General features: G+C 51.0%; 2 protein-coding genes across 2 annotated transcripts in view; one reads left to right on the top strand and one right to left on the bottom strand.

The window, feature by feature from the left end:
- Window positions 1–21365, top strand: part of NDUFB1 (NADH:ubiquinone oxidoreductase subunit B1) — a 449978-nt gene that overhangs the window by 55920 nt on the left and 372693 nt on the right. The window lies entirely within an intron of this gene.
- CHGA (chromogranin A) lies at window positions 1969–16080 on the bottom strand. Its single transcript, XM_075151229.1, has 8 exons — window positions 15910–16080; window positions 15251–15297; window positions 11108–11201; window positions 10618–10686; window positions 8350–8448; window positions 6207–6710; window positions 5272–5741; window positions 1969–2525 (listed from the first exon to the last, which is right to left on the bottom strand). The coding sequence occupies exons 1-8, from the start codon at window positions 15953–15955 to the stop codon at window positions 2442–2444; spliced, it is 1413 nt and encodes a 470-aa protein (XP_075007330.1). The 5' UTR covers window positions 15956–16080; the 3' UTR covers window positions 1969–2441.

The raw sequence follows: 21365 nt of genomic DNA on the forward strand, positions 1-21365 counted from the left end.
GATCCTATTTTGGCTAGTGCAGGAGAGATTGATCTCTCACCCAGCAGCATTAAATTTTGCTAAGCAACACGCGCTCTCAGCAAGGGCGCTTATGTAAACGCTGCCTGGGGATCAGCGCTTGGCGTCGGCCCCAAGGCCCGGCCCTGCAGTGGTGAGTTGAGAGACATGGCTGAGCAGAGGTACAGCCACCCGAGGGCCAGCATTTGCCAGCTGCTGAGGCGTCCTCCCAGGCCCAGTGCTCAGGCCTTGAACGCCGTCTTTCCCTTTGAAGAAAGTCCTTGGGTCCCAAATGTTAGTGATTACTTGAATACACAATTAAGACAGTATTTACAGTAGCTCCATCAAGTAACGTTATTTTTCCGCTTGTTGATTTTGCAGCAGCAATAGACAAGTTCTGTCTGCTGCTGCCATCCTTTGTGGAAAAACTTGTCTAAGTCCTTTGGAGATGGCTGCGTTTCTGTGGTGGGTTGTTTGGTTTCTTGGGTTTGGGGTTGGTTTGTTGGTTTGGGTTTTTTTGTTTTGGCAGGGGTGGGGTAGAGTGGGTCACTGAGAGTTTCTGTGAATTTATTGTGACACATAGACCTCAGTTTGCAAGGGGTTGTATGGTGATGCTACCGGCAGAGACTCTGCCACAAAAAAAAAGGAGAAACTAAATACAATATTCAAATTAAAATTCAAATGAAGGCCAGTATGTAAAATGTGACTTTTACAGCTGGATTAACTCCCTAATAACTGACATTTTAGTACTGTTTCTGTGGAACAGCTTTGGTTTCACTTCTGTTCCTACGCACGTTTCCCTGAGGTTAATGAGCGCGATCGCCTCAGGATGGGGTTGGGGGACTCGCACCTCGCTCCGGTGCGCTTTCCCCAGCCAGGCTCTCGCCCTGTGCCTTGTCCCGGCTTGCGCCCTGTGTCAGGGCAGCTTTCGGGCTGTGCCTCGGCCTTGTCGCCGCCTCCTGCCCCGTGTGGCTGCCCAGGGCTGGGGGTGAGGGGCACTGGCCACTCAGCAGCTCCTCCAGCCCTCCTGGGGAAGCTCGCTTGGTGGGTGGAGGACAGCTCTGGACACCCAGCGCCTCCTGCACCAAGGGGACCCCGCACGCCCATCTCCAGTGCAATTCACTCTATGGGCCAACAGAGCTGATGTTTTTAGCAGAATGAAGGAATATGTCGAGTTCAAAGCCTGGCAGCCATTCCCTGAGCATCTCAGCTGTTCTGTGGGCTGCAGGTGATGGGAGACAACTGAGCTTTGAACGGGGGGTGGGATACAGCCCTGGCAGTGGGATGCTCTTTTCTTCTCCTGCCAATACACACAGAGAGTCTAAAATCTTATGATTGGTCTTCAGAGACTTCTGGGGCAAGCTTCTCCAGCCCAGGCACCACCCGGTCCTCCAGCTGGCGTGTGGCCTGGAGCCCAAAGGATGGGGAAGGTTCTGCCTGTTAGCGCTGTGGCAGCAGGCCACCACGGCTCCTGCGAGCCAATGCACAGGAGGGGCGTCCCCTCAGGACCAGCCTTCGCCTCTGGGGGAACAGGGACCAGTAGTTTTCCTCATGACTAGCCTATTGGTTACGTTGTTTTCTTTTAACCTACTCGTGCGTTGTCCAAATAGCTTGACTTGGTCAAGTATTGCCCCAGTGTTTAAACTTCTAAACTGTTTTCTCTCTGGTCAACCCTGTGTTCATCGATGAACTACGGATGTGACCCACGTCTCACTGAAGCACCCGGGACACCCGGTGCCGGGGCTGGGCTGTATGGCACCACCAGCCCCGGGCGGGCAGGGAGAGCCCCACAGTGCTCGGGACCTGAGGGAGGTGTCCTCGACGCTGGGCCTCAGGGGGCAGCAGCGTTGGAGCCTGGGTAAGGAGGGAGACGCCATCACAGTGTGTCTGTGGTGAGGGGAGGCTTCCATTCCCCCTCCTCCCCACCAGGACCTGCAGCGTGCTGACGACCAAGACTGAAGCTGCCAAAACAAAGGAAGGAACCCACTGCAGTTTTATTTTTCCTTAGATAAATTTTTTATATAGAATATATTACAGTCAGAGTTCTCAGCTTTTAATCAAAAGATAACAAGTTATTGCAGTTTTTTACCCAGTGAAACTACCGGTGGAAGGAGAACTTTCTAGAAAGCTGTCTTGTCTTTTAAAAAAAAGAGGGAAAAACCCCCACCCGGACAGAAAATACATGTGTAGGTTGCGCTTTGCACCCACCGGCGCCCGGCCGGGCGGGTGGGCATCCGTGTGGACAGGGGAGCGTGAGGTGAAGAAGCGGCGATGGGCACAACACTATGGCGAGGGAGGCAGGCCTGGGCGCTAGCGAGGTCGGTTTCCTAGGCACGATGCTTCTGTTCCGGCTTAACTGCTTTTAAATCAGGAAATGAAAACGCGGTGGGGAGGGAGGAGGGCGGCAGCGGTGGCTTTCACCTGCGCGGGGAGGGCTGGGGCCCTCAGCCTCGCCTCAGCTCGTGCAGCTTGTGGGCGACACGCTCCAGCTCAGCCTCAATGGCGGCCAGGCTCTCCAGCTCCTGGTCCTGCAACGACAGCCCAGTACACGCGTCAGTGGCCGCAGGTGGGCAGCCCTCGCCCCCTAGAGCAACGGAAAGCCTTGCCCGGGGCTAGCTGCCAGTGGTGGCACGAGCACAGATGTGTTTTGCCCCCTCACCTCAGCCCACTCCTGCTTTTGCCCCTCTGGACAGATGTCTGTGCGCAACACTAATTAGTCCTGTCCTAATATTAAATCACTGCAGCTGGTGATGGGGACAAGACATGCAGCCACCGTCCTTCCCCAGCCCCGCTGCTGGGCAGGGCAGCCCCTGATGCATCTCTGCCTCCAAAGCGTGGGGCTAGAGGGAGACGGCTGCCAGGGAACCAGGGCCAGGGCGGGCACTGCCAAACAGCACTGGGCGCCTGTGTTGAGGCAGTGGTGTCAAACCAGGACGGGCACAGGTGCCTGCCACCTGCAGCAAGTGCAGCATGTGCCCCGCTCGTGGAGGGGACGGCGGTGTCCCCTCTCCCCACACTGTGCTGGGTGTCCGCATGTGCCTCTAGTACCAGAAGAGGCTTTTCCGTTTGGGAAAATAGTGACTGAAGAAGCCATCAGTTTAAAGGCTCAAGCTGCCCATCGCTTGGTGGCCTTTCTATAATGGCTCTTGTGTATCTATAACATTACCTGAAGCTATTTTATTTAGTGCAGGTACTCAAATTCAGAACTGCGTGGCTTTGCCTGAACTCCGGTTATACGCAACTGGCCCTGTCTCGCTGCCAGCCCTAGCCCTGGGGGCTGTCCCTCACAGCTGCCGTCACCTGGGGCTCGCCGCAGATCACGCGCTCGCCCAGCGCAGCAGCAGGCTCTGCAGGAGCAAACTTGGGGCTGTGTGTGCTAAAAGTGCCTTTTCCTGTCAGCAGAGCCGAGGTGACGGCCCCTCTCCTGTGCGGAGGGAGCAGAGCCTTGCTGCTGCCTGCAGCAGCTGCCAAGCGCGGGCAGATGCTGAGCCACTGGCCTGCACTGCATGTGGCTGGTGTGAAAGAAATTGTGTAAAAAAAAGTCATTTTTCTCTTCCCTGAGCTATTTTCCTGAACAGGGAAAAAGTCACCCTGCCCCTCCGCAGCGCCCTTGGCTCAGCCCTGGGGAAGGCTCTGGCTACAGCACTGTGCCGGCGGCTCAGTGTGCCCGCCAGCGCCCAGGGGAGCCAGACTGAGCCCTAGTGCCTCTTCCAGTGGGTTTTGTTTGAAGCGAGTCAGGGAGCAGCTGGCTGAGGCTCGTCTTGCCGGAGGAGAGCTTTGGCTGCAACTGAAACCCCCAGAAAGTGAGAAAACAGCGTTGTGCTGAGATCCTCCACAGCACCCGAAGAGAGGAGGGGTCAGACCCCAACCACTGCCTTGCGCTGTGCCCGTGCGCCCTGGCTCGCTCCTGCCTGGCCCTGCAGGCTGAGCCCTGGCAATTGCAGGGCACAGCACTCTCAGCCCCCAGCTGTGCCCACGCTGGCCTCACTGGCCAAGCCACGCGGCCACATGGCCTGAAAGTGAGGAGAGGGGACAGGATGGCAGCTGCTCTGGCAGAGCCGGAGCCTGTGCCTTCCCTTCCCTCACTGCTGGGTGCCTGGTCTGACACCTCCTCACTGACTCCCAGAGGCCCTGATCTAGTTTAAAAAAAAAACAAACCAGAAAGTCTTGTTGCAACTACAAACATAGCAGTTTTGCAGCCTCAGCAACCTCCTTCCCAGTCCCCATTCGCAGACTGAGCTCACCACCTTGCAGACAAGGTGCACCCCAGAGCCGCTGCAGGGGCAGGTGGGGAGCAGCCTTCTTGGGGGAGAGACCTGGGTGGTGAGGAGGCAGATGGGGCAGGTGCCCACCTCCTTGGCAGGCACCCCTGCATCCCTGCTTGGAGCTGAGACGTTTGGCTTTGCTTTGAACCAACACAACTGGAGATGCCCTCTTGGCAGGGGACCTGATGGGCAACCTTTGGGCAATGTTGTGGTGCGTAACTAAGGCAAGATGGGTGTTTTGGAGGCAAGAGAGCTGCAGCAAACTGTCTTCAGTCACTTGCTGCCCCAGTCTGTTTCCAGGCACCTGATCGTGGCTTGTTCCAGAGCAAACACCCGCAGAGCCCATGCCCAGCCCCGCTGTCCAGCCCCCTGCACTATCCCAAATAAACATCCGTGCCTGGAGCTGGGCCTCAGCACAAAGGTGAAACCGCCACTCCCGCTGCCAGGGAGGTGCTGAGCTACCACATAACATCACGCGAGGTACCAGGGAAGGAGGTCTCTGACTTTGGAAGCCTGGCTCAGATGTATTCCCAGATCTGTCAACTATTTCCACTCCAATGCCCCAGCTCTCACCACGGCTGTGCCCCTGGTTTACCTCTGTAGGAGGTCTGACACTATTCACTCCATCCCTGAGCCAGGGAAAGCATTCTCTTTGACTTGGAGGGGCTTTGGGACACAAGACCCACACCCAGGCTCCAGATACAGCTCTGGTCACCATGTCCAGCACAGGCCAGCACAAAAGTCCTGTCGGATTTTTAAGACTCTCTGGGGCAGAGCATGTTTTTGCACTTGTCACTAAAACAAGGATTAAAAACCAAAGGCACAGCCAGGTGCAAATCTCAATAATACCTAGGGCTGAATGACTAAAACGTCACCGAGCATCTCCTTAATGTCACAGAGAACTGATGCTGGCTGCGTAACGCCAAGGTACCATCCACATCTCCAAGCATAGTCTGGATTCCCAAGTAATAACCGGGTGGGATTTATTCTTAAGCCTATGTACACCAACCTCCGTTCTCCTGTTAGCGCTGCCTTCCTCATCCTTCTTTTCTTCGGGCATGGGAGCAAGTGGGAAGCCTCCTTCGCTGCTGTCCTTCTTCGAATGATGCTTCCATGACCTTCTCACGTCTTCCTCTGGACTACTGAAGTCATACTTGCGGGACCTAAATGCCATTTTCATGGACCTGTCTGGGTCTTCCCCACTATCATTTTCCTCCATGCGCTTCTTTGATGTCAGCTGCTTGGCCAGCTCATCCATTTTGTTCCACCTCTTGGAGTCTTCCCACTCCCTGGAGGACTCCTCAGTCTCCTCGCTTTTGGCATCCCTGGGCTGGAAGGTGTCCTCCTCCCCCTGCGCCTCCTCATCCTCCAGGCGATGCCTTCCTCCTCTTAGTGCTCGGGGCTGCTCTTCCTCCTCCTCCTCCTCCTCCTCCTCAGAGCTCCGCCCATCTTTGCCAAATCCCAGAGCATCGTCGTTATCTGAAAGAGCATTAAACAGAACAATGAGCACAATTGTTAACCTGGTTACGCTCCACCTTTGAACCGAGCCTTCAGGGGTGATGCGAGGCCCCGTTTCCTGACTTAGGCCCATTTTCCCAGGATTCTGGAAACACCCACTCTCACGTCACCATGTCAGTAACAGGGCTTGGAGGCAGCAGTCAAAAACCAGTAGGAAGTTCAAGCAAAAGAAATTAGTTGTCCCCATTGCTATGAAAACTGAGCAGCAGGCAGCGAGGCAGCTGCTGGGCCTGTATTACCGGCTGTGCGTGGGCCCACGTGGTCGGGTGTTTGCAGGGGGTGTGTGGGTGGCTGTCGGCAGGGGTATTTCTGTAAACCCAGTGAGCACCTGCCTGAACTTTTAGGCTTTAAAGCGTCTTATCTGTCTGTCTCAGTGCTCTTAGCTCACCCTGGGCAGGTATCAGTGCAGTCGTCTGGGATACGTACTGTCATCTCCCTGCATCTCCTCAGCCTCCTCGTCCTCCTCAGCCAAATCAAGTGACCTCTCTGTTTCAGTAGGGTCCTCCTCTGCAGCATCATCTCCTCCGTCATCCTCCCGCTCTACACGTTCCCCTGCCGTCTCCTTGCTCTGCTCCTGACCCTGCCTGAATGGCTGCTCTCCCTCGTCCTCGAGCTCCAGGCTGTCTGTGGGGCCTCTGGGCTGCTCCTCTTCATCCCCTCGCTGCTGCTCATCCTCGCTGAAGTCTTTGCTGATGTGGTTGTCCAAAGCTTCGTCTCGCTGGGCGTCCTCTGTGTCCCCGATCTCGTTGCTCTCTGCTTCCTCCTGATTCTCCTTCTCACCAGGGTCGGCATCCCGTGGCCTGGGCTCCCTCTCCTCCAGGCTGTTCTTTCCCTTCTCTCTTGAATCTTCATTTTGCCGAGTCTTCTGTACTGCCAGCTCACCCAGGGACACCGTGGGCTGCTCCTCTTCAGGGCGCTCCCCTGCCGCATCTGCAGAGGGATGAGCAAGAAGCAACACCTCTCCTGAGAGCTCATTTCAAACAGCGAAGCCCATGCGTTTCTTAGGGAGCTTCAGCCCCGCTCAGCAATCTGTTTAACCAGCCCATGGATCCTTTCGCAAGTCTCTTCAACGTATGCTTGCGTTCAAGCAAGCCAGTACTCTCACTGGTGCCTGCTCTCCTGGAGAGACTCACACGGCTGAAGTTAAACATATGCCAAAGTGCTTTGCTGCGGCACGGTCCTCATCACCATCTCCTGAGATGCCAGCAACAAACTTGTCCCACATGAAACCAGATCGCACGTAAAATGAAATTATTTAGGAGTGTAATACAGCACTTGCCCAGCTCTCCCTGCTCTGAGTGCTGTGCTAACATCGCATCCTTATTTCTCCCACCAGGTTGAAGAGGGAGCCAGCGCTGTTTGCAGGCGAGCTGGAGGGAGGGGGGCCGGCTCTGCTTCTGCAAAGCAGCTGCTCAGCAGGAGCTTACTGTGGGCTGGGTATTTGCTCCTACTCATGTCAGAGACTGGCCTCTTTTAACATAATTAGCCATAGAAATCACTTTGCAAAAGAAAAGATGGGGGGCTAAAGAGCAGTGGGAATAGCCAGATGGGTATGGAAAGGCGAACGCAGCCCCAAGCAGGGCTGAGGAGCCTGCTGGCGTGAGGGGATGTAGAGAGCTGGTCACGCAGGGCTGGTTACCAGCAGTGACACCGCGCTGGTGTCACTGGGCTGCCTGCGGGCCTGGACAGCCCAACGTGCCACGCTTCATCCTCATGCAGTCTCCACACTGCTGGAGCAAGAGGTTCAGATCTGCCCTGGCGGGAAGGAGACCCAGTGCCACCCGTTCTCTCCGCTGGCTTTTGGCCGTGCTGGCTGCAGGAACAGCCCCCAGGGGTATCACTCCTCATCACTTCGGGCAGCTTTGGGCTAATGTCATGGCATCACTGCGCTGCTGTGGCTCAGCCACAGGCCCCAGAGCTTGCTCGAGACCCTCTGCAGGGATGCTGCTGCTGGACAAGAAATCATCTCACCCCACATTGGCGTCATCTCTTCCTGATGTGGAAAAGGGAAGGGGCTGAACCCTCCTTTCCACTACACTGCCTGTCTCTATCCAGGCCATAGAAACATAGTGACCAGGGGAAATCCCAGCTGAACGTGGTCTTTCCAAGATGCAGGTGTTTTGTGTGGGTGTGTGCGCTGTGTGTATTCCAAGATCAATTTTCCCTTCAGAGACCCATAACCTAATATCTCGGGTGCCTGGAAACAAGGGTGGCAGGAGCAGACCCAGACCGCTCTTGCCTATGTCACTGAGTCTTTCAGAATGGGATTTCCCTGGCTGTGACTCATTTTAAGCATTAGAAGTGAGTGATGGTGTTGGCAGCAGGGTGGAAAAGATCAGTATGAGTTTGGTAACTTGACCATCACCTGTTACTTTAGCTCAGAAATTACATGTTGTTTAAGCTGGTAAATAAGAACATAGCAAACACTGGGTTGCTGTGTGTGTCAGCAGCAGCATCAAAGAAGATGCCTAAATGAGAAGCAGATGGACATATCAAGGCTGTTAGAAAGAACATCCTTGTTTACAGCCTGACCTGGATTTCCTGGGGGGGGGGGGAGGCTGACACTGACCTCTCTGCTTGATGTTGTCGTTCTGACTTTCAAGGACTTCGGAAAGTTCATCTTCGAAGCCACTGTTCTTCTTCTGCTGCTGAGTTCTTTCACTGGCACCTGTGTGAAGTGACAAAAAGCAGGGAAAGGCAACAGCCTCTCCTGTGTTTCAGAAAGTAGAGGTAGGAAAATAGTTCTGTGCCCTTTATAATTATATGCATATTTTTTACAGTGGACAAATCTGCCAAAGGGGAGCTGAGAGGAGAAGTGAGACTGGAAGATACGTGAATCAACTGCAGTAACAAAGCCACCATCAGAAACATCATCTGCAGGAAAGAAAAAGGTCTCTAAACAAACAGAGAAGCAGGGTTGCTAGGAAAACTAATATTGATGGAGAGCTAGGGAATAAGAGATGCTGAACTGCAGCACATTGAGGCCAACAAATGACTTAAGCATCAGAGTATTGAAGGACAAAAATTGCCTTCTTCCAGATGCTGCCCAGAACCTCTGTTGTGTTGAGCACTGAGAGCCCCCATGCCCTCCTGCCTGGTAGTGGGGACCCCTCTCCCTGGACTCTGCCGTCCCGCCACTCCCCAGGAGGGAGGAGCAGCATTCATTCCTGCTCCGGGGATGGTCCAGAGCCCCGAGACCCCAGACCTTAGCCTTCGGGATTATGGAGCCAGCGACAAAGGCAACACCCTGGAGAAAGCGTTGTCTGAAGGCAGCATGAGCTGGAGGTCAGAGCGCAGCTGTCCTGGCAACCAGCGTTCCCCAGGCAGCCCCATCCCACAGGAACTGCAAGACAAGCAAGCCCTGTCTAACCCAGCTCACACCCTGCTTCTGTGCCTTAAGGCAAAGGCAAGAGCCAACACTGCCAGCCCTTTCCTCTCGAGCCCTACACGGGGCAGAGGTGGATGGTGTGGGCTCTCCAGCCTGAGCAGCACCAGCTGCAGCCAGCACAGAGGAGACCAAAATAAATACCTTCGCTTTTCCCTTGGGCTACACGACTCTCCCACCCCCAGTCACTGTGATCTGTAGATTAGAGCTCATGTTACCCAGGACAAAATGGTGTGATGGGCTCAAGCCAAGGAAAGAGCGGAGCAAGATGCACCTCTGTGAAACAAGTCCCTTCACGTGGATTCCATGCTGTGTGGCACAGCCTGTCTGATAGCTGAGCGCTCGCCCTCACAACCCTGGTGTGCCTGGGCAGCAGCATCCCAGTGCACTGAAGAGGCCCAGGTTTCTTTCTTCTGGATCATCAGAGCCTGTCTGGGGTCACTGCCTGGCTGGTCCCTCCACCAGTGGGATTTGGGCAGTGACCAAACTATTCCTTTGGGAGCTGCATGGGGCTCTCTCCTAACCGTAACTTCCTGAATTTTCCCTCTCCATTTCCCCTGTTGCGTCTGTGACTTCCCTGCTCTGAAAGCAGTTTGGTGGCAGGCACTGTCTCCCAGCCATCCCTGGCAGCCGTGCCACACAGGAGCAAGGCACGGGGATGTCCTGGCGAGGGAGGGCTGCCAGCTGGGTTACCCGAAGGAAAAGGAGGAGGGAAGGCCAGGAGCTGCTCTCCCTGCAGCCTGGGGAGAGCCCTCTTGCAACCTCAACCCAGCCACCCGGGCAGAGGGACCTGCACCGGTTTTGAAGTAGCCTTGCCTGGGACCTGCACAGCAGCTCTGGGGATCTGGGCACCTGAGAATAGCCATTTTCGCCCTTGCACACCCCTTTGTACAGCTCTCTGCTGCTACTGCTCCCACATTGACAAGTGGGGAGCTGCCCACACTTCTCCAAAGCAAAGGAACTTGCGCTCAACCTAAGGAATCCAACAGGAAAATCCCCATTGGGGGCTTTCATTGGGGTCTTTTAGGTGCAAGTTCTGCTCAGTGACGCTTCCCTTCTGCCATACCTGGGTTTAGTGCTAGACTCTAGCTGCACAAACAGTGAAGGTTTTCTTGTCTTTCATTTTAGCTTGGGAGCTGGTGGTTATTTGTTGAATTAAATTACAGTATTTCCTTTTAGGGTTCTCCCACCCCAAAATGCCTATACTCTGCACTGCCACCAAGTTACATTGACAGTCGTTTAAATCATCAGATGCATACTGGAGTTACTATAAGCAAAATTCCTGTCCCCACTCACCCAGTCTCTACTGGAAGTCCTGGAACTAGATTTCCTAGGGCACATTTATGTGATGTCAAATGAATGTAAAATACAAAAAACCCCAAACAACAAAACTGTGCCAGGGGCTACAATAGATGAAACCCCTCTTCCCAAATAACTGTAGTGAAACTATACCTTGAGCTGCAATTTCCTGAAGTTCCTTCAATAAATTTTGGTGGCGAAGGATAGAAATGATTCGTTCATCTGCAATAGAGGAGACTTGGTACAGAAGGTGGTCAAAGACAACTTCCCCCACCCCCACGAAATGAAAAACAACCCCAAATGCCACCTCCCTCTTCGTTTACTCTTTTCTCTCCCTTGGCCTGATTTGCTGCCACATCTCTTAACCGTGTGGTTAAGATGACAGGAAGGTCCCATGAAAACCAGGCAGCTTCATGTCACCCAGCGCCTCCCCCGGCTGCGGTGCCAGCATGATGCATGGCCTGGGCCAAGCAGCAGCTCTGTCCCTGCTTCTGGGGCCTGGTGCAGCCTGGTGGGGTGACCACAAGGAAGGTGAGTGTATCAGGGACCCCTTGTCAGGTGCTAGAGCATGTGTCAGGGCAGGACCAGCCCCTGCTTGTGTCTGTGCTCTTGCTAATACCCAGTGTTAAATCTGAGCCTGTACCTCCTCTGAGTGTTTCTAGGCATTCCTCACTGATCGGCAGGGGGTTTGGCTTCGATAAAGTATCAGAGATGACCTCTACAATGCACTTCATGACCTAGAAAGAGACAAAAATACAAACTAAAGCACTGCTTTATTGTCTTTTTTTCCTAAATCTCTTTGTTACCAAAGCTAAAACAGCAGATGATGGCACATGTCCTCTTGCTTTTCTGGTTGAGCCAGAATTGAATGTTCAGCTCCTGTTTTACCTAATGCAGGACAGAAGGTACCTCCCAAAACTGAGAAGTGAGCAAATGACACATGGCAATGGAAAGAGCTTCTTCAACATGACGCACACTTCGGCTGAGGATCTCACGACTCCAGCCCATCCCAGAGGCTGGGCACATCAGATTAAAGGGCATCTGGATATAGAGAGAGAGCTCAAAATCATCCTCTTTTAAGTCAATATATCTCAACCTGTATCTCGTAGAAGGGCTCAGTGGGAGGTCGTAGAGAGCAACAAGTGGTCAAGCTCTTCAATAGGTGACCTTGAAATTTTGCAAGCTATTCAAGCCCTGAGAAGGCACTATAGTTAGACTGCAGCCAGGCATGGAGGGTGAGGTGGGGCAAACTGTACTTTCAAACACGGATGAGAAATACTGATCTCAAGCCCTAGAGAAGGACAAGACACTCTGGAGAAGTGTTTGACCTGGTGCTTGAATGTTCAAGCCATCTATTATAGACTGGAAGAGCTGTTCACTCTTGCTGTGAGTGAACTCCTGCTGAGGCGGGTCATCTGAAAGCAAGGAAGTTCCTACACTTTCCTCTGAAGCATTTGGAACTGCCTGAGGCAGCTTCCCAGACAGGATGAACTCTGGGCCTGCCCTTTCCAGCAGCCCTTTTCTTCGGTGTAAAATGAGAAGCATTATTTATCTAGTTTGTCACTTGTACTGAGATTGCAGGCCTAGCTCTTCACCCATGCAAATGCAGCACCACTGATCCATCCCACAGGGATCACCCAGTGCTGTATGTGTGGTAGGAAAATGAAAGCCAGAGGTGCAAAGGCAAGGTGGCACCTCTGGCAGGGGTGAAGGCACCCTCACCACACTGAGACACACCGCCAGGAGCCCTGCTGTGTGGTCATGGTAGACCCAAATGGTCACACAGGAGAGAAAGCAGCATTCACTGCAGCCCAGTGCTGGTTAGTAGTGCAAGAATCAGGCTGCTTAGTTCAAAAGGATGATTATTTATAAAGCAGCCCAGAAAGTATGGAGGGCTCACAAGTGTCTGTGGAAAAAAAGAGGCTAAATTGAAAAAAAGGATACAAGTAAGCCTTGGAGGCAAAAAATTCACTCACTGAACCTCTTTCTCATGATGATTTCTGCAGGCAGCCCTAGGAGTCCTGACCTCCCTCACAAGGTGCCATTCTCAGGAGAGCAAAGCACTGCAGCTGCAGTAGAAATTAAACACAAGTCAGCAATTCCCAGTCATCTACAATGTTGCTCATTCAAGCAATTGGATATATTCATTGACCAGCTGGAATGGGCAAATTTTCACCCTGTATAAGGAGAGAATTCTGCTTTTGCAGATCACAGCCATAAAATGCCGAACTCTTAACTATTTACACAGCTTGAGGGGATTGCCTGCTGGATTAAAAATGTTACAGGAAAGATCTAACAAAAAGAAAGCAGGGAAATTTCCCTGGTATCATTCTGCTATACCACAAGCAATCCATTAATATTGATTTTAGATGACTTTGAGTCACTTCACTCTACCATTAAATAGAACAAACACCAGATTCTGATACTTCCCTCCCACGTTTCCCAACCTCTGCAGGCACTTATTGCAGCTGTATTCGATGCAGCTTCAGAAGTAAGGACTTTCTCAGCATGAGAAATAAGAACCTGGTCCAATGAAACACTCTGTACAAGCTTTTTGAAGACTTCTAAGCTGATTTAAGGTCTTTGAACACAAAGAAACACATCAGTCACCACAGAAACACAGCCAACTCTGTGGAGGAACTTTGTAACATAATGAAATGAAGAGTGCAGTCATTCCACAACACTGTCCTTGACTTTTTGTAAGAGCAAGCCTTGCAGAATGACACTTGACAAAGTCATGAAATAACAGCCTGCATCAGGAAATGAAGGAGATCCTTTCCAAATGAATGTAATTAATCCAGTGCAGAAACTCGGACTGGAATTTTGCCATAGCTACCCTCTAACTCTAGCATGTAACTAGATCCTTAAGAGCTGCTCATGCTGTCCCTACACAGAAATCTCCAAAGGATCATGTCCTTACAAGGGCAGACTTCACCACTTTTGAGCTCGGCTGTGCTCGGGCCCTTCTGAAATGTACGCTTGTAAGTGGGAAACAGTGTCCTTCAAGCACAAGAGAGGGCAAACACCGGAGGTATTGTAAATGCTTTGGTCGTGTTCAGCTCCCCATGGAAAGCCGTTGGTGTAAGGGAAGTCTGATGAGCTGCCCAGGAAAGGCCTGCAGATGCTGACTACCCATTTCACAGCCCCGAGCCACCCACAAATGCTGGTGGCACAGCACATGTCTAGAGCAGCATGGTGTGTAGGAAGAGCTGCAGTGCTCATTGCTATACCCATGTAATGATACCCCTGCCCTGATCTGTGTCCCGTGAGACCAGGACTTCCTTCACTGAAATGCTGTGTCTCAGAGGGCAGTGAAGGCGGAAGAGCCCTAATGGCTCCTTCCAGTTGCAGCAAAAATCAAAAGAAAGGTGTGGTCTGATTTTGCTCTCAGCTGGAGTCAGTGCAGTACCCAGGGAGGGCACAGGCTTGGGAGACAATCCTTCCTCGGTGGAAGCATTTCCATGGAGTTGCACCAGCTTCCACAAAAGCTAAATGTGGCTTGCTGGAAGGTGCCATGTTTTACACATAGAACATGTTGGAGAATAGATCTCACAAGGAAGATTGTGGAATTAATGGATTGTCCCACCAGATGCCCAGTGAGCATCTCACTCTGGCATGGCTAGTTGAAGGGGCAAGTGCCTGCCCTGAGTCCCCTTTCTCAGTTAGCAGCACACAGCCTGAAGCAGGCACCCAGTGGCTCACGGCTCATGGCTCAGCCCCAGCAAGGGCTAAGCAGGCTAAAGGTCTTAACAAAGCAACAGCTCTCCAGGCCCAGGCACATCTGACAGGACACAGGGAAGCGTACCTCATGGCACTTGCCCTGTAGGTAACAACAAGCGGAGACACTGTGCAATGGAGCCTGGGGCTGAGAGTGACATGAATGTGCCCTCCCCTACTGCTGCCTGGGGAAAAACATCATGTGGCTAGAAGATTTCAGGAAACAAAGATGTTCAAGAAGTAGGGAGGAAAAGGCTGGTGTTTCCTTTCTGAACATCAATTTCTGTAGAAATCTTAACCTGGACAGCTATGAGATCAGCTCATCTGAAAGACTATAGGCATTATAATATCAGGAAGGGGGGGTCTGTCACAGATCAACACAGGCAAACACACCTCTCCAAAGGTGCCCAAAGCCCGTTGGGAGTGCACGTTCTTGCAAAGTGCAGCTGTGAATGTCAGAGAGATATGACACAGATGTATGCACAGAAGCCTATAAAAGAAGGCTGGAGAGGTCAGCCAAGTCCCACACTGCCTGTAGACATCCAGACAAGCTGAGCAGTAGCTGAGGACAGATTAGCAATCTGAGTAGCCAGTTGTCTATTTTTCAGGAACATGCATGTTTAAGTAACACACCACAGACATACAAACACAAATGTATACCCACCCCCAAACACACACAGATCCAGCGATGCCCTTTCTTGAATCACATCTCTCCCCACTCTCCCCTGAGTCACCTCCTGTTGGGAGCTTTGAAAAGCTGTAAGTAGGAGGACTGGGGAGAACCTCCATCCCCAGCCTCACCATTCTCCAGACAAGCTTGTTTGGTCCCTCTGGTACATCCTGAGGGACTTCCCTCCTGCCCAGGTGCCCAGAAGTGGATGCACAAAGGATAAATCCTGGTAGGGCAGGAGCGGGGGTGAATGAATCCTGCTGTAGGGATCTCATGCAAATCCCTGGCACTTCCTACAGGGCATTTCAGCAGGGGCAGCAAAAGCCAGCCATCTAGGTGGAGGTTAAACATCACATCCTTCAACTTCACTTGCCCCTTCCACTACAGGCCCATCCTTACCTTAGTGTCCCCTTTATTCATGTCGTTTGTCACGGGAAGGGAGATGGCTGTAAAATGAGGGGAGGGCAAAAAAAGAGAGCTTGTTATTCACCTCCAGTGGGAGACAAGCAGAGAAATCCTATCCTGCTAAAAATGGGAGTGGAGAAGAGGGGCATCTTGCTCTGGTGGAAGTGGACCTTGGGTGCAGCAGCTGGATGTGTGCACTGTGCCCCCCTCAGCCTTCCCCGAGGAAAGGAAAGGGAAGGAAGGGAAGGGAAGGGAAGGGAAGGGAAGGGAAGGGAAGGGAAGGGAAGGGAAGGGAAGGGAAGGGAAGGGAAGGGAAGGGAAGGGAAGGGAAGGGAAGGGAAGGGAAGGGAAGGGAAGGGAAGGGAAGGGAAGGGAAGGGAAGGGAAGGGAAGGGAAGGGAAGGGAAGGGAAGGGAAGGGAAGGGAAGGGAAGGTCCCCAGGCAGTGCCCGGTGGCCCCGGCCCGCGGGACAGGCAGGGCCCGGTGCGGCCCTCGGGCAGTGACCTTGCGGCGGCCGCTGTCCGCGGTGCTGAAGGGGTCGGGGCCGTCTTTGTCCGCGGTGCTGAAGGGGACGCGGCTGGAACGGCGCTGGGCGGGGGCAGCGGGGCTGAGGGTCCCGGGAGCGGGGGGGACACGGACCCCAGCCCCACTTACCCGGCACGGCCAGGAGCAGGACGGCGAGCAGTCCTGGGCGGCCCATGGTGCTGGCGGGATGGAGGGAGGGAGACGGGGCAGAGGGTGAGTCTGTCCCTGGCGTGTGGGCTCCAGGCGAGGTGCCGGGGGGAGACCAGCACCGTGCGTGTCTACGCCAGTGCCCCGGCTGAAGATCCCAGATGGGGCACTGCAGCAACCGGCTCATTTATATATCTCAGCCCCTCGGAAATGGCGTCAGGAGGAAGCCACCTCCTCCTCTCTCCCCCTCCCCCCGCACACAGCCTTCCCGTCAGCCTCCACCACTCGCCGGCTGTGGGAGGAGCGGCCACGCGCCAGGATCCCCCCGACCCCCCCCGACTGCCCCCCCCCCCCGGGCAAAGGGCTCCAGCAGCAAGGTGTCAGACTCCAGTTGCTCCACCTTCTCACACTCAGCAGGAGCAGGATGGTGGTGAGGTGTGTTTCCAGGATATCGCTTTTCCAGCACCTCACCCAACGCTGGCAATCTACAAGCACCTCTGCATTTGTGCCCTCTCTGTACGTACCGGTAGTCAGTAGTGAGAGTCACCTCCTGTATCCCCGCCAGCACAGCCACCTGTAGGTGCATTTGCCCTCTAGAGGTGCCCTTGTCTTTCACTGACCGCAGAAGGTACCCAGACAATTAGTTTAGAACAGATGCTGAAGTTTTTAGATGCCTGTTAAATGCCTCCACAGAGGATAGGAGTGCCTGTAAGACTGGTCAAGAGCCAGAGAACTGGTCACCATGAAACAGGTTTGCCCATGGAAATTATGAGTCCCAGCTATTTTATGAAGGATTTTTAAGTAGTAGGATGTCATTTGAGGTAAATAGCAAAGGCTGGTGGGTCTGATGCTTAGGTATTGTGAATCTGCAGGCAAATTTTATTAGGTTGCTATCCTTTGTTCAGTGGTTCATAACAATCTACAGCATCACCCTGCACCCTCACTGCTAAGCACTCCAAAGTTGAAGTAACCAAGGTTACCTGGTCACTAGTTTCCATTGACAAGGGAGAGAGAGGAAGTAACAAATTGTACCATTCATTTCCACGCTCTCGACAAAATGGCTGTCTATTCTTTGGATAGAGTGTCTGTCAGGTCGGACAGCTGGATTCTCTTTTGAAAGTGACTCCACTGCTTCTTTAGGACAATGTTTCTTTAGGAATAGCACCTCTGCTATTCCGTGCTATCCCTCATGCAATTTCAGAGGTCACAAAAGCCAGAGACTTATACTAAAAAAGCAAATTCAGAAAAATGCACTGTCCTTCTTCCCCACCCTACCTTATTCTGCTCACTGGGGAGTCCTGCACCCAAGGAGCTAGAGAGAACATATTTCTTCTAAGATGACAAGAACTTTTCTATGAGACCAGGAGGTACAGACTGCACTATAGGTTTCCACCTTGTCTTTCCATATGCGCATGGAAATGTGCTCCCAAATGTACTTCTAAATGTCCTCTAATATCTATCTGATTTAAATGCATGCTTCAAAAGGCACATTTGGATTGTAAAAGCCCACTCATACAAAATCAAAGCTCCCCTTGTCTGTTGCATTTGCTATTTAATAGCAGAGAAAAGCTGGAAATAAATTGATCCTCTGAACAGCGCTTTGTGGATGACATTGATTGATAGTTAAATGTTTATAAGACCATGAAATGAACACCCATGACAGTTCTTGTTGCATGGGGAACCTGCATCCTCCAGGAACAACAGATATCCTTTCTTTTTGGTTGTTGGGTTGGGGGGGGGGGGATTGTGTGTATGTGTTGTTGAATTATTTATTGGGGGGGGGTGGTGGTAGTGTGATATACAATAGCCTTTTACTCCTTCAGGATACACCAGAGCATTTTAGTCTCTGATTCTGAAATACTGAACATTATTAAGCTTGTTAATTCCTATGTATTCCTAAGAGAGCAACAGATTGATCTGCTTATCAGGCTATGTTTACCTAGTCAATATTTACTTATCCTTACATATAAACGTTGATCGTATTAGGACAACAAATTATCTCAGTTCTAATCCAGTTTCTTACATGAAGTCCTTTTCTTCCCTGGGGCCCCTTTTTGAGAAATGTCACAGGATATGTAGTGCCCATGACTATATTTTTTTCTCTCTTTCTCAAGCTGTGGTCATGCATCCATTAAGTTCATTGCAAAGGAGAAACTAAATGTTTCCCAGATATGGCATGCATTCTCCCACTCTAGTAACATATAATGGATGATGAATTTTTCTATTTCTTGCCCCTGGAAAACGGATATGAAAGTGTTAATCCAGCAATTGGTACTTCTGCTGTTGGAATTTGTCTCATTAGGCACAGCTATATTAGGAACTGTCAAAGTAAAGCATGTCAGGGAAAGATTCATGTCAAAGAGCAAAAGTGATCAAATAAAAAAGTGGAAGGTATTCTGCCACTCAGAGAAATGCAATGCCAGAAGCAGACTTCAAGGAAAGAGCAGGTTTGTGAGTCTCTGAAGTAGTTTGTGTTTTAGCGTATGGAGAACAGGAGTAGATCTTTAGTGGGTGGCAAAGTGATGATGATGAACATTTCTGACCAGTTCCAGTCTTACAAAAAAACTGTTTATGTCTGTAGAGAGCAATTCCATTTTTCCTTATAGTTGCCCAATTTCTAGTGCATGAAGTGTGGTGAGAATGTGGAGAGCCGTATACCGTTATCTGCCTGTGGTCACTAACATAACATGTGCAGGTGGACGGGGAGATGAGTTATGGTGGTGGGAAAAGGATATTTGCCGCCTTAGCCTGAAAGGTGATTTGGGAAGACGGCGATGTCTGGGTGGATGGAAGCAGACACCTAGCACTGTTGCATTACCCATGCTCTAAGCTGGGTGAACAAGAGGGCCAGCCTGAAAGCCATATTGATAAATGAACATCTTTCTATGCATAAGGTCGTTTGCTCAAGAGATCATGTGACTTAAGTGCTACTCTCAATCAACACATAAGAGTTAATTTTTTTTATTATTTCAGAATTTAGGAATTAAAACCAACAGATCTGGGGTATGGCTCTGAGCTACTTTGAGAGCTTTGTTCTCTAATTTCTTGGCTGAAACTGGGTTAAGAATTCACCCCTCTCCTGTGCTTGGAAACACTGACACTGCATTTCAGACTGCTGTGATTATACAGATCTGGGAACAGAGGCACTGAAAGAGGAAAAGTGTCATTTTCATGAAGACATCAAAAAGGCTTGAAGCCAAGGCACAGCTATTACCCAGACTTTAACCAAAAAGACCACTAAGCAAAAAACAGGCAACAATTACCTTCTGCATATGAAATCAATTGATAACTGTTTGACTGAAATCCTGAATGTAAGCGCTCTGCCAAATTAGTAGCAAGGTCTATTAAAACTCCCACATCACACCTTTTCTTCTTTCCCACATGTTACTCAATCACGCTCGCCTCTCAGTTCCCTCGTACAAGCCTTGCTTGTCTGCCTGTAAATAGAAATGAGCTTCAAAGCTCAGACTGCTGTTGTGAATATCCACCTACGCTGTTAAAAGGCAGTCCTCTCTCTTCTTTTTCAGGTCAGAGGCAAATTGATGTTGACTTGCTTTGATTTTCTTAGTCTAGACTGTGCTTGCACCAACCTGAAAGTAATTGATTTCCCTGTTCAAAGGTTTACTTACACCCCATAAAAAACCCCAACATTGTACCCAATACTGACAGTAGCTACTGCTCGGCCTATCCATTTCCATCCTTGCCTGGCATGCACAGCTCTCACTGGGGCAGATGGAGTATGTTCTCTGTTGAGAGAAGAGACATCTCTGTAGCAATCACAGAATACCATCTGGGCACCCTTACGAATAGCTTGGATCTCAGTATAATTTTTCTAAACATTATTCAAACACCAATCTGGAAAATGTCATACCCCTCCAATGCCGTGGTCATTCACCTAGCACTTAGGGAAAGCCCTCGCTGATTCCTGGGAGCCCCACTGAGTCGGTAAGAAAAGATGTGAGATGGAGATTCTCCCCAGGCAGAGTGATCTCAAACAGCCCCCTCAGGAAATTACTGATATGCCCATGGCTATGGTTTTGTTTGACTTGTGACAACAAAGTCTGTGTCATGTTAATGTACATATTAAGTAACACGAAACAATTTTCTAAGTTCTAGAATGGTCTAAAACAAGTTCATGAGAAGACCATTGATACTGCTTAATGTTTACTTACCTCCAAAGTGAGAGACAGATAATCCTATTTCTTGTCCTAGAGGCACTAACAGGATTCATGAGAGTTAAGGAAAAAAAAAATGACAAGAATGACTCAGGTCTTTGGACCTGCACTCCTCTCTGGGGGTCTGTTAGCTCACCAGACTCCCTCCACACTGCCAGCAGCTCATGGACCCTAACACATGGACCCTCAGTCAGCATCAGCATCATCCCAGATTCTGTACATCAAATGACTGCCTGGTATGTTTTGTACAGATTAGTTTTATTCCTCATCTTCTGCCTTTAAACACCTGCTTCTTCATTTCAGAAGTGTCCCAAGCTGTCCATCCACTCCAGGCCAATTGCTCAGTGAACACCCAGTGAAGCACAGGGGTATGTGGGTCTCCTGGGTTCCCCACCCAGCCAGAGTATGCATACTGATCAAATGCTGTGATCATGGTAGGGGGTTTTTTTTGAGATGTATGTTAGATGCACTTGTGCTAACTTTCCCAATTCATGGAGAAGAAGTGTCAAAATCCCTAATTAAGAAAACAATTACAATTAAAAAGATATTTTTTCTGAGGGCAGGGTTTAGGATAGTGAAACGCATAAGCACTTTCCATTCTAGATGCTTTCTTTGATCTCCTTGGCTCACATTGGAAATAATGTACTTGAAGAGATGAAAAGAAGACTGAACACAGCCTGCTTCCCTGCCGGGGTTGCAGAAGGATGGAGGAAAGGGGTGAGGAACAGTCATCTGGGCATCTGCTTCCTACACCCCTCTGTCCCCCAAAAGTGCCAGCCACAAAAGCCAAACTTAAGGGCTACCAGGGCATTGCTGTCCCCCAAGAATATTCTTCTCTAAACAGTGGCAGTAACACATGACTGGAACCAGTTACTTGGAGATATGGAACATAAGGACACAGCAATTGCTATTCTGGGTTGGAGCAGGGAGCCAGGATCCAGCCAGAGACCCTGGGGCCTCCCCCAGTGGCAGGGGCAGGGGCAGGGGCTGGGGTGGGGACAGGACTTCTCCCTGCCCTTGTGCCAGGCTGAATCTCAGCTTCCAAACCTTCCAAAAACTGGGCATCAGCCCTGACGTTTAACAGTGCTCCACAATGTTTTAGTGCTAATTAGAAGTAGCTAGTTTGCTTGTCCCTCTGAATAGAGTCTCTCTTCAAACTTGATACCTTCTCAGCCTGAGGACTTCTTATGGCAGTAAGTGTCACAGTTTGCTTAAGCACTGCAAAAATCTTTCATCTGTTGTTTTTAAATTGTCTTTTATCCT

This window comes from Calonectris borealis, chromosome 5, assembly GCF_964195595.1.
Source record: "Calonectris borealis chromosome 5, bCalBor7.hap1.2, whole genome shotgun sequence".
Taxonomy (NCBI): domain Eukaryota; kingdom Metazoa; phylum Chordata; class Aves; order Procellariiformes; family Procellariidae; genus Calonectris; species Calonectris borealis.